Source organism: Lepisosteus platostomus, chromosome 6 (genome assembly GCF_059453375.1).
Source record: "Lepisosteus platostomus isolate fLepPlt1 chromosome 6, fLepPlt1.hap1, whole genome shotgun sequence".
Classification (NCBI taxonomy): domain Eukaryota; kingdom Metazoa; phylum Chordata; class Actinopteri; order Semionotiformes; family Lepisosteidae; genus Lepisosteus; species Lepisosteus platostomus.
The window spans coordinates 56,759,958-56,773,855 of NC_142616.1; the positions used below are offsets into that span (position 1 = coordinate 56,759,958).

The 13,898-nt window shown below is 36.4% G+C and overlaps 1 protein-coding gene across 2 annotated transcripts in view; it reads left to right on the forward strand.

The window, feature by feature from the left end:
- The window catches only part of fgd5b (FYVE, RhoGEF and PH domain containing 5b), a 72,485-nt gene that overhangs the window by 34,770 nt on the left and 23,817 nt on the right, over positions 1-13,898 (forward strand). For both annotated transcript variants that reach the window (XM_088636481.1, XM_088636480.1), the window contains 2 exons: positions 11,427-11,578; positions 12,324-12,480. In XM_088636481.1, the coding sequence (XP_088492607.1) occupies positions 11,427-11,578; positions 12,324-12,480 (309 nt within the window). The remainder of the gene's footprint in view (positions 1-11,426; positions 11,579-12,323; positions 12,481-13,898) is intronic.

A 13,898-nucleotide genomic window follows, 5' to 3' on the forward strand; every position in this document is an offset into this window, starting at 1 on the left:
ACGTTACAGTAAATAGGCTCTGGGGTTAGTGATCAATAACACCTGCTTGTTGTAATGTAAATTCTGCTTGAGGGATTGATGAGGCAGAAGTGGGTGTGATGTGAAAAGCAGTCCAGGGCTTGTGTTGTACAGTCATTAGCAGAATTTTATTGTTTTTAACTGGGAAACTGAATCAGCCAAAGACATGTTTGAAGGGATGCCACAAGAGTAAAATAATCACTGTACCCTAGTTTTAAGGTAAAGCAATATCAACTACTATCTTTTGAGAGAAGTAACTGAATCTAACAGCTTCACTCCAGGCTGATGCCACTGATGTTGACTGATGTCAATGTGATCTTGTTTGATTTAGTTTTTTCAGTAAATTTGCTGGGCAGCACCATGGCACAGTGGTTGGCATTACTGCCACTCAGTGCTGGGCTCTGGGTTAAATTATGGGCCTGGGAAGCTATCTGGGTGGAGTTTGTATGTTCTCCCTTTCTTTGTATGGATTTCCTCCTGGCACTCCAGGCTCCTTCCACAGTCCAAAAACATACCGTTAGGTTAATTGACTTCCAGGAATATTGGGTTTAGGTGTTAATGTGTGAATTTCGGGCTGTCTGCCCTGCAGTAGACTGGCATTCCATCCAAGGTGTACACTGCCTTGCATTTGTTATTACTTGCCGGGATGGGCTCCAGCTCCCCCATGACCCTGAATTGATAGAGGCCGTTATAAAACAGATAGATGGATGGAATATATTTGCTAAGTTATTGTACCACGAGGTTAATAGGATTGGTAAAAGAGCCAATACGTAGCAGTGTAATAGACTCACCTGTCTAACAGGTCATTCAGCAATGGAGAGTTTAATTATATTGATTGATAGGAGCTTTCTAAAGCGATATCTCTGGCAATTATAGCCATCATTGCGCTCTTTTTAACCTGCAAAGTAATTGTTATATTCTATTTTGTCTGAGCCATAGCATTAAAAACAACCACAGGGCACAATTTAAAGCAATTATACGACTGTCATCTAAGAGCTCTGTGACAAGTCTTTAGGGGTTTTCTGCTCTGCTGGGTGACAAATCCTCCATTGTCTCATATTCCTTCTGCTGTGTGTCAGGAGGGACTGGGTCCATGCAGGACAGAAAGGGTCATGACCTGCACACAGAGAGGCATCTGATGTACTGTCAGGTGACTTTCTCCTACTAATGCTGTTCACAGACATACATCCTCAGGTGCAGGGAAAGCTGGCAAACATTTGTCTTATCTATAGACAGAAATCCTTCTTCACTTCCAGTATTATTCCACACATATTACAACCAAACACATTTTAAACATGTTTGTGCTATAACTACAATGACACACTATCTAGATTTCTTAAAGATAAAGAAATGGCTGAAACACACACCTCATAATGATCATTCTCAAATGAAACTTGAGCTTATCAGCTAGAGTCCTTGTGGCCAATGCGTACAGGATGTGTACTTTATTTTAAAGCTGCATGTTTTAAGATAACATTGGAATAAATTAATGACAACTTTGTACAGCATCTATTTTGTGAAAAGGACAGCTAGTAAACACAGCTTGATTTGAAAATAAACTGATCAGTACACCTTAGAAATATTATCACATTGTTTTTTAATATTTTATTATCTATTTTTTAAGATCTACTAATCTCATGTGTGAGTTAATAAAGGGTTAATGAAAGTATTTAAACAACTTAGAACTAAGTCTAGTATTGAATGACTGAAAGCCGTAACGATCTGAGAGACAACTGGCATGAACCTGCCTGACTGAGGGAACAATGGACAATGACAGGGTGGAGGGAGAGATACAAATTAGTAACTGGAAAAACGATGTTTGGTCAATGTTAGGTATCTGCTGTCACATTTTACTTACAAACTCCATTTGTTAGGAGATCTTACTGTTTTTAGAATCAGCATACTGTACGTACTGTACTCATGTATCTAAGAGCACCAATGCCTAAATTTGTTTGCTGGGGTATTTTGGATCTTTCAAACAGATAATTGTATTACAAATCTTAGTTTGTACTGTTCACGATCCAAAACCAATCATCTCATATTCCTTATAGTCTTGGTCTCTTTTTTATTTTGTAAGACAGAATGATCTCAGTACAAAAGTTGGGTTTGTACAAAATTTCTGTTGATGGGGTAGAATTTCTTCATTGATGTTATTCTTATCCAGAAACACAAGCATGATATAGAAGTATTTGTTTTCAGTGAATACAGATCTGTGTTCCCCTACCAGGTATGACTGATGAAAATACCATGAAACTTTCCCATTGTAGTTTTTTCTTTAATTGCAACCATTCTCATAAGCCTGTTGTAAATACATACACTTCCCATTATTTGCTTGCACTTCAAATAGTGACATGTTTAGCTCTGGACCTATAGATATTTACTTAAAAAAACTCATTCATTACTTGATTTTACTTTCTTTATATACTTTTTAATAATAATGTATTTTTCTAAAATTCTATACCTCTTAATTGTTCTGGTTGCAATTTCTTCAGATTGTGAAATGCCTCTGAAATGGTTCTCATCATGAAAACACAACTTGCAAAATAAAAGCAAGTATAATGATTTCCTGAATTACTGTATAACCTTCAAAGGTGGGCCATCAGATATGCTTGAACTCCCACATAGCCATTGAATGAAGTTAAAATTACAGGCAGTATTGTCGAAAACTCAGTGACACAAAAATAGTCAGCTTGAGCTGTGCAATGTTACCAGTAGTGTAATGTACCGTGCAGAATTATTTAGCCCCTGGTAGATCTGGAGATTCTTTCAAGGAATGTTTCTCTCCTAGCCTGTAGAGGCCAGCCCATGGTACGAGTGAGCTTTATCAGTGTTTTTTCAGCAGAACGAATTTCCTTGCTGTGATGAAGTGGGCTGTAAGCAGTGAGTTAGTCGTATACAACATATGTAATGCCTTATGTTTGTTTAACCTTTATGAGTCCGCGTCAAAGTTCCTTGTAGTGTGATGACTGGTATGCCCACAGATCTGATTATGACGCCTAGCAATTGTATAAAGAAAAGGTCAAGTCATTCTTCACAGAAAACCAATGAGACAAGAGTTGAGCTGTCTAGCCCAGGTAAAATACAAACAGCCTGTGTTTTCTCAAGATAATTTTCATAAATGAAATACCAATAAATTGGGTGTAAGTGTGAATTTGAATGAAACAAGATACTTTACAGTATAAAATGTGTTACAACAAATAGACACATTGAGTTTTTTTTATCAGAACATAATATAGGATTGTAGAATATAGGAAAGCTTTTTTCCATGTATAGATATGTAGTCTCACCAAAGAACATTCTAAAATGTTTTTTTTTCTTTCATTTAGTAATTATTCCTAATTCAATCATGATCTATGGTATAAACATGTTGAGGCTCATTTATTTAAATGTTTTGTTTTTTGTTCTACATGTCTGATGAAAAGAAAAAGGCTTGCTTTTCAAAATCATTAGTGATACAACTGAAAGGCTCTGAGGATCTGTGATTCTGTGAGCTTGTGCTTCAAACACTTTGTGTTCGCATACATGTAACGTTAATGCTTAGTTTTGAAGTCAGATTTTGAATTTCATATTATGAAATTCACTCTTTCTGTATTGTTTAAATCTTCCCAGTTGGGTAGCTGGACGGTGCAGAATAATTACCTTTGTGACACCTTTGCAATCAGCATGTGGTTGAACAATCGAACATTACAAACTTGCAAGTTGAAATTTTAATAGTTACTATATATACAGTAAGCATAAGCATTTGTAAGGGAAACATTGTTTTAATTTGTTCAAGACCATATGAGGTGTCGTGAACATGTTAGGAAGTGAGAATATTCCAAAGAATACAGGATCATTTAGTTGAAATGCAAGAAAAAAGACTGCCAGAAAGGACATTGGTACAAGAGTCATATGGTCTGAAATGCTTGTTGTCTGGCTGTGAGGTGTTAGCCTTAGCCTGTGGTGACCCTTCATGACAGAAAGAGACCCATATTAGTTTTCATTAGATGAGTGCCAAAAGGTCTATGTATCTCAACCTAGTGGCTGACAGGATGAAAGATAAGCTATACCCAGAGTGATAGTTTAATATACTGTGTTTCTGCTCAATAAGACAAGGGCTCCAAACATGGTCTGTAAATGTATCAGGCAGACCGATAAGCTGTCAAAAGATCTTGTTCAATAACCTCCGATTTATCTAGTCCAAGCACTAATAAAGACACATATCATCTCTGCATCAGCCTGACTTGATTTTTCTCATTTTGAAGTTTCACGTTTTTTAAGATGTCTAACTTATTACTTTTAATCCTGATTATTATTTTAATTACACAAATGAAGGTGCAACATTTTATAAATTACTTAATGAATGGTTTTGCAAAGGTTAAATAATGTTGAATTGTTTCTTTTTAGCTGTTTAAATCTTAATTCTCATCAATATTATTTACAAACCTAGAAGTGCACAGAGTAACATCACCCTGTGAAAGGCTAATCCTAGTGAAAGGAAGTTGGTGTCTTTCTAGTTGTTACTTTTAGAATTGACTTTTTTCTTTCAAGTGTCCTGAATTTACAAGGCAACATTTGTAAATCTGATGAGGATTAAACCATGTGCTTTGTCCTCTTTAAAGCTCTTTTTAATATCTTGTACATAAGATAAAAAATGTAACATTGAGAATTAACCTTGAGCATCGTTATTCTGGTTACAGAGGTCATAAATATGCTTGAATTTGATTGTTTTTTGCAGGATTATGTATTTTATAATGCATAAGGTCTTACATTTATTATGCTGGGATGCTTTAATTTTTTTTAAAGCATATTGCTTGATTTAAGGATTGTAGTGTTTAGTCCTACCTTTTACTTACTTAATGGAAATGAATTATAATATCAAATGTTTTCATATGTCTACTTTCTTGTGCATTGTTTTTAAGTTTTACATTTTTGCATTGTGTCTAGATACTGTGGTGTACTTTGAATTAATAATTACTTGAAATGGATTAGCCTGTTTTTATCAACAACAGCTTTCATGAAAAATGCCTTGGTGCTACTTGGTATACTAGCTGAACAGTATTATTACACTTAATTAGGGAATTGGAATTAATAATATTCATTTCATAGGAATTTAAGAATTCAAAAAAGGATATAAGTGAGAAGAGACCATCTGGATCATAACTGGTTACTAGTATGTGAGTGATCTGTGGATCTCATTCAGCTTGTTTTAGATACGAAAAGAATTGTCTGGTTGCATTAGTCCTTTCACTGTCTTAGGCTTTTAAATCCCTAGATGTTAAATGTTCCATTCACATTCTCAATTACTAGTTACTAGAAACATTTACAGTACCATTTAGTAGGCATTATTTACACGGTCATGTCAACTCACAATTTAGTGATATTAATAACGTGTCAGTCAGGTCGGTCACATAGATAACATTTGGTTTGTGGTAGCATGACGTTTGTAGTATGTATGAATGTGTGGCATTACTATCTGTGTTAGAGCAAAAAATGCAGAAAGTAAAGAATGGAAATTATCCCTTTAGGCCAATAATTAGCATTTTGCTGAGATGAAAACCTGCAAAACTGTGTCCCTCCAGGACTAGTCTGGAGAACCCCTGTTTAGGAACATCCTAGCTGCAAACCAGACAACAGTCAATTCTGCAATGTCAGAAGGACAGTTTCTCATCACAAGAGAACTGAAGGCTATTAATTGTATTGAATTGAATGTACAAGTCTGTACTGTATGTATGCGTACATAGACCTGCAGTAGCACCTTTTGTCTTTATACAAAAATCTGGATTTTGAGCTCAACAACATTTCCTATTGAAGCTTTAACTCTGTTTTTGGAAACATAAACTGTTTTGCGTTTTTCTCACTCACTAATAAAGCATTGGCAAACAGTGTTATAATAAGACCCAGTACGTGTTTTCACATGCATTTTATAGTGTTATACATCTAATACTCGACTGGGAAAAAGACAGGTTATACAGATATACAAAACACAAGCACAGTTTGAACAGCAACGTAAGGTACCATATGTTTTAATTATCGTGTAGTCACAATATGGCTTTTAATGTCTCAGAAAACATATTCAAATATCAAATGTTGAAATTTCAAAAGGAATTCTGTCTTTGATATTACAGTATATCAAATGTTTTATACACTTTCTTTTTGTTAAAAAAAATCCCTAAATTTAAAATTAGGCATTTTTTCTAACCCTGTCTAAATAATGACCCCAAATGAACACATGGACATCAAATTCAATAAAGCCCTTATCCACCCTGTTCATGTTTATAGTAACGGCATTCCACATGTCTGTAAATCATACCTTCATTTAAAACTACTGTAGTGACAAATATTTTTAAATCCAAATATTGCTAACACATTTCAACACCTACATAATTTCCATTGCACTAAAGTAGCCCTTTTTTAAAACAAAGCTCAAAGCCAATTCCAGTCTGATTTTACAGTATTCTGTATAGTATGTATGTCAAAAAGTATTCACATAACACCAAAATTTTATTCTCATAATGACTGGACTTAAAATTAAGGTTATAAAAATGGCTTGTAACTAGAGAACTAAAATCCTTTTATCCTAGTGAACCTTGATGTTTACCCACATCTCTTCCCACAAGAGCAAAGTGAAATATAAACATTATAAACAATATAAAGATGTGGTAAATGTTTATGTAGTTTGATGGCTGTTTGTCTTTTAGATTCACATACAGTAGCTGACATACTGTAGGTAACACCCAGATTTTACAGAAAAGACAAGAGAAGGAAATGAAGGACAAAGGAAAAATGTCATAGTGACTGAGACAACAAAACAATCAGAAAATACAAAACAGTTTACAGATTATGCCATTTCTTATAGGAAATTTGGGAAGTAGATGCTAATTTCGTTGGTATCAAAACATTGATAGTATTCTTGCCAATAGATCATATTTAACTGGTATGTGATCCTCACACTGAGAAAAAATACTAAAGTTCTCTTTTTATAATTGTCTAGAAGTAGTATGATTTAACCATATTTAGGACACACTCAGTCACAAAAACATTGAAAATCATTTTACTGACATTTCTTTTAACATTCTCTTCTGTATCACAACTTCTTCACATTTTAATTTTAATTGGCATGGAATGGCAAGTGATTACAACGAATAATGTTTTTGATAGGCGGAATCCCATCCTTAAAAAAAGTAAAATCACTCTTTATTAATTCAACTACTAAGAAAATAAATTAGCTGTTCCATCACAGTTTCTGTACCTAGTTTAGAGAGTCTCTAGCATTAAGCCAATGCAACGTTTTCTGCCGGAAACTTGAATGTACTTAAATGTACTTAAATGTAGTAAATCTGATTATCTGATTGCCAGCAGCCATATCACCCTGCAACTCACAACTGGCAACCTACTGAAGCTAAGCAGGTGTGAGCCTGGTCAGTACCTGGATGGGAGACCTCCTGGGAAAAACTAAGTTTGCTGCTGGAAGAGGTGTTAGTGGGGCCAGCAGGGGACGCTCACCCTGCGGTCCATATGGGTCATAATGCCCCAGTATAGTGACGGGGACACTTTACTGTAAACAGGTGCCGTCCTTCGGATGAGACGTAAAACCGAGGTCACTCTCTGTGGTCATTAAAAATCCCAGGACGTTTCTCGAAAAGAGTAGGGGTGTAACCCCGGCGTCCTGGCCAAATTTCCCATTGGCCCTTCCCCCTCTATGTATTGGCTACATTACTCTGCTCTCCTCCCCACTGATAGCTGATGTGTGGTGAGTGTTCTGGCGCAGAATGGCTGCACATTGTTGGTGGTGGTGGGGGAGTCTCCATTACCTGTAAAGCGCTTTGAGTGGAGTGTCCAGAAAAGCGCTATATAAGTGTAAGCAATTATTATTATTATTATTATTATTATTATTATTATTATAGCTGACAGTAGTACAGAGTTCACAGGAACAGCGAATTTAATGTTTAGAAACATGACAATATTATAGTGTGGATTATGAAGATCTTTGAATGAAATCCACTAGGCAAAACACAGAGCAATCTGAGCAATCACAGCAAAGGATTCACAGAACAAGAAAGAAGGAAAAGACCTTGATTCATAAATGTCTTTAATGTCATAAATATCTGTACAGTTCTTCATGGTGGAAGAGACTTTGAGGAAAGCTGTAAAATCAGATGATGCTTTTGGAACTGTGTTCTACATTATATGCATCTGGCTGTGTCTGGGAGGGCTTTGTAGCAAGGCTAGGCACAGGTCAGGAGAGACCATCTGTGAGAGAATGAAAACAAAAGGAAGTCAAAGAAAGTGCACATCTGCTGAAAGACATGATGCAATCATCCCCGCTGCTCATCTGGGCTGATTAAACCTGTTGGTTATTGCTGACTTTCACATCAGCTCCACTGCTGTGCAAACACTGGCTGCCTCTTGGGCAGGAACCACGCAGGAAGGATTCTAACATTGAGGAAGGCTGGCCCTCACACAGGGAGAATCCCTTACTCAGTTCCATTCGACTCACACGGGGAACCTTGGCCTGCCTAAGCACTCTATAACATTTTCAGGGGTGAAGATGTCTCCATTTCAGAGTCAAGCATGTGCAATGTCGCATAAATTTTTGTCTCACCATCCTTCTTCTGCGTTGCTCCACTTTTCACTCACTCTGTAGCAAATTAAACAACCACATGTAGCACTTCCTGATTCAGAGTAAATTGTCCATCATGTGGAGCTCTCACAAATAGACATCTTAAGGGTATACATGATTCAAGGGAAACAGACCGTCGACAATTTAAAACATTACTCTCACATGGCAGCAAAAGACCACCATTGGAGATATTTTGAAGCAAACATGCTTGCCATTGTTCTATTGTTTAATATGAAATAACAAAATACAAAGACTTTCCACCCATTCCCAATTGGGAAGTGAAGTTCTGGTTTTGAGTGGGTGTTTCTCAAAAACACACTGAATAGAGATCTGATGTTTACAGAATGTGGAGACAAGTACAGTGAAGTACTGTAGGTGTTAATTATTAAGTGTACCCTCTCGATAATATAACAACGTATTAGGATTATTTGAATAAATTATGTCCTTACATTTTGGTATTTTCTGAATTCTAGTAGTGTTTAATGTCTTCTAACCATCAGGCTTCTGTGCAGTTCCATTTGTTTTTGTTAGAGTTCTTTGTAACTTTGTTAATAATATGTTAATAGATTGTTTATTGACAGTTAAAAACAAAGACGTTTGTTGACAGGTTATAACAAGACCATCCATTTTGTCCCAGAATTTGAAATGTAAATACAATATCAACTGCAAATGTGTTGCATTATATTATATAGGTTATAATTTTGACAGAAACTACCCTACATTTTTCATTTAAATGTCAAGATTAGAACAACTATTACAATTATTATTTTTCTTAAATGTATGTTTTATTATATTTGTCATTTTACAAATTATTAACATATAAATACTCAAATTAATTCAGTGTAACATTAGGAATACTTTATTTAATCTTAAATTTGGAAGATCTGCACAAGACCCTTTTCTTCTGAAATGCTTCATCTTCTGTAGTGTATTTCCTTGAACGTGTTACTAGCTACAGTAATGCTGTGAGACGAAAATTGTATTGGATTATAAATAATTTGCACCTCTCACAAAAGGCCTGTCCACAGAACTATACAATAGGCCACTTGCTAAATACAAAAAATGATTTATTAAATTGTCAAAATAATAAGGCGGGAGAGTCTTACATCCCCTGGTGCTGGACATGGGCTGATTATGACGTTAAGTCAGAGCTGGAGCAGCTGTAGTCTCTTCATACCTCTCTCTGAGCTCTGAGCAGGACAGGCACTCTGACGGGGGCTGGGGCAGAGAGATAGGGGGCTGTGGGTGAGGTTTTCATCACAGCTTGGGCCGGTTATGTCTGCCTTTCCCTCCATAGTATTTGAGTTTGTGCATCCTGATGGTCCACCACACGATATGAGAATGTGAGACCTGTCTCCTCTATGACTGATTTCATAGGGGTCAAAGGGTAATTTGGAAAAATGTCATAGGAGGATCACCTTTCAGCCACAGAGGATAAAAAAGATAAAGCACTATGTTAGAGGGGTTTCTACCATCACTGGTTTAATATTTCAATCTAAATTGGTCATTCACTTTCCCGCTTTTGGCCAATACAAAGTTATATTGTTTTTTATCTGAAGAGCAGACGTTACACTACCTTTCTCTTCCTTGATGTTGTAGGACATGTTTGTAATTTCTGTTTTGTGTGTCTACACCTCAACTGCAGTGTGATAGTGGAGCATTCTTCGAAATCTGTATTTTTCTACCAGCAAAGTTCACCATACTGGTTGTAAATTGTACTGACTAGTCACTAAACCAAACAGAGTTTTTCCTAATTAATTTTCAAATATATATATTCTTATATATTATGTATTGGTTGTGGATTTCTCTGTTGTAGTTTCCTAATGGTTAAAGTGTTCATTTTTCAGGGATTTTAAACTTTAAACCAAAAACTGAATTTAAGGGTAGGTTAATGTTACTCATTGAAAGATCAGTCCTACCTACATAATAAATAAGTGCACAAGACCAGTTACAAACGAGAGGAGACCATTCGACCTACTGCATGTAAGCTATTTAGTAGTTAGTTATTACTGCATTTGATCCAAGGATCTCATCCAATTCGTTCTTGAAAGAAACCAAGGTATACAATAGGTTTCTACAATATGGCTGTATAGTTTGTTTCATAATCTCATATCTCTGTACATAAAAAATGCCACATTTTTAAACTCACTTCCACGCAGTCTCTATTTGTGCTGTCTGTTTTTTTGTTTTTTTTCATGCTTCACTCTGAATAAATCTGTGGGGCTAAATTGGTTAATGGCTTTGAGGATAATATTTGATTATCACGGCCTCCTATAACTGAATGCCAGCATCTTCAATTATTCTGCAGCTCTATTCATGCTAAGAGGTTTCCAAAGTGTTGAAAATATCCTTTATGTGTTGACATTAAAGATTACAGGAAGTGAAGTTACTTTCAATTTATATGGATTTTGAAGCTTTTAAGTTACACTGATTTCTTCAAAATAACACTTTGGAAATGTCTGTCCAATCTTTTTTTTGAGAATTGGTTTTTTTTAGTTTTTTTTTAGTAAGCAACCCATTTATTCTTGAAGATGTCAAGACTCTTATGAATATATCTTAATAAGAAAAATAAACATTCTTTAGACAACTCATAAGAAAAGTTTCTGATATAGACATTCCTTTTTTAATCCATGGTGGGACTGGAAATAAACTTGAGAAGGTTCATAAAAAAAAAGGTCTGTTAATATGAACTAGTTTTGTTTTTGCTCACCAAAACCTTCACAAATGTATTGCATACATTGGAATACAGTTCTTTCGATGGCCCTGGACACATGGGAACATCAGCTTGGGTTGGTTGTTTCCACAGGATTTCAGAGATGCAGTCATGAGTGCAGTGACTGAGGCTGGAGACCCGGTGCTGGAGGAGGACAAGCTGTGCGAGATCCTCAGCGAACTGCCACAGATCTACCAGTTCCATCAGGACATCCTCTCAGATCTGGAGTCCCGAATCGCAAACTGGTCAGTGAGGCCGCACTCCCACCCAGTCTTTTCTAGTAGCATCTAGTACCATTGACCAGCACATGAGCTCAGAAAAATAAGCCATGTTTGTAGGTTGTGCATGTGTAATGTGCCATTTTGCCCCCAAATCTATATTTCAGATACATCAAATCTTTTAGTTCTTTTCGTTGGAGATCCCACAGAACTGGGTCTTTCGTCACTCGTAGTGAAAACCTTCTGTAGCTTGAGTGCATTGCCAAAGCCTTCATGACTATCTCTACCACAGTTCTGCAGTGTAAAAACTTTAATTGCGGGTTGAGTAAGGTTGTCAGATTTAAATATTAATTCTATGCTACATGGGAGACTTATACTTCAGAGTCTTCTTCAACTATATAGAAAGGTTTGTTTTTAAAATTTCCAGGACATGCCTATGCCATTTCAACTGTGAAAAATGAAATCAATTATATGAATGTAATATTAATTCATGTAAAATGATTTATATGTATAATTGTTCGATTCTATAAAAACAATATCTTTAATTGTAAAAAGTAGCATCCTTTGACAATGATGGAAATGGCCCTAATGTTGAACAAGAGTGATAAGAGATTAAATTAAACTTTAAAGGCTTAAATATTGGAAAATGTCATATTTTCATGACGATTATTGACATCCCACTATGTATGACACAGTTAGAAAGCAATCTTTTGTGAATACCTTGTCATTGGCGCTCTATTCAGTTGCCATCATTTGGTTTATCTCCCTTCAGGGAGGAATATCAGAGGATTGCTGATGTCCTGCTTTCCCGGAGGCTGCAGTTCAACATCTTCACCCCATACATCACCCAGTATGACAGGAACATGGCCCTGCTGGAGGAGTGCTGTCAGAAATCTCTGGCTTTCTCTCTTGTTGTCAAACAATTTGAGGTACGTTTGTCAGGCTGGAATGTAGGCTTTTAAATAAATGAGGTGGAAAAGTAACATACAGTATGAACTACTTGAATGAAGAGTTGTAAAGCCTGGGTTTATTAACTTGATCATTTACACCTTTGTTGATCACTTCACATATTGTAAAAAATCAATTTAGACTGAGGAATATTTAGCAACCCAGCTCAATTGCAAGATAAACAGGCAAAATGAGAGGTCTAAATCCACCGTATTGCGACACGCTATGATGATGCACCTTAATAAAGACTGGCATTTTAAGCTTATGTATGCAAAGAAGAAAAGATCCATATCTTCAGAGTGTATTGTGCTTGTATTGATTATTGAGGTGAATCGAGACCGGCTTGATTCAAGTCTGAAAGGTCAGACTGCAGAATTTGAACTTCAAGAATAAAAAGATCGAAAAAGGCCACCGAACAATGGTTATTTCCCAAAGGTGGATGCAGTGCTTCTGTTAGCTAAAGAAAGAATCAAAAAGTGTTAACTTCTAAAAAAAGGAGACATTTAAGAACTTTTCCCACAGGCATTATCTGATTTCTTGCCATTTCCCAGTAAATGCTGTTTTGTGGTGGTTTGGGTTGGTTTCATGACCCCATGCTGCACCATGGTCTGGTGAAACTCTAGAAGCTCTGATTGATTAGGATGTAAGTGTTGTAGCATCACTGGGGATTGTGGTACTGTGGTTCATACAGGCTGAGGCTAGGTACACTCAGACACAGGAGTAAACTGAAACAAGCGGTTCTCTTTCGAACATTTACAGAATATCACCAGTACTTTTTCAAATTAATTTACCTTTTACTGACAGAACCTGAGCAGCGATCCTGCTTCTTGGCCCTAGCTTTGAGCTAAACAAACATTATTTTTTAAAAGTAAAAGTTCAGGTGCAGAACAGTCTTCACTGGTGTCCCTTTCTTTTCCCATTTTGCTCAGTATCTGATTCCTTTTCTCAGTCTTCCCATCACTGGTTGGTGTCAGACTCAGGTCCCTGAGGACCACACATTCTCTTTGCTTTCTGTGTCATTTTCTTGTTTGTGGTCAGCTTGACAACAGCAGTCCTGGACATCATTTAGTGCCTTCAATCTGTCCTGTTTTATGCAGGCTTCCTCCAGCCCAGCAACAGTAACTGATAGCACTCCTCTTCATGCATTGTAGGGCAGGGCTGACCTTCCACTCATTATTTGATCAATGGACTGAGGAGTTTGTATATTTCCTTGTGCTCATTCAGTAAACTAGGTGACAGGCTTGTTCTTAAAACATTGAATGGCAGTTCAGCATTCCAAAGTGAAAGCTAAGAGAATTGCAGAACATGGTTCATGGTAAAATGCAAGAATGCAGGTTTCTAAAAACAACTACAGTATGTTTCACTCTTTGAGTGTCATTGGAAGCACAACATCCAGTCA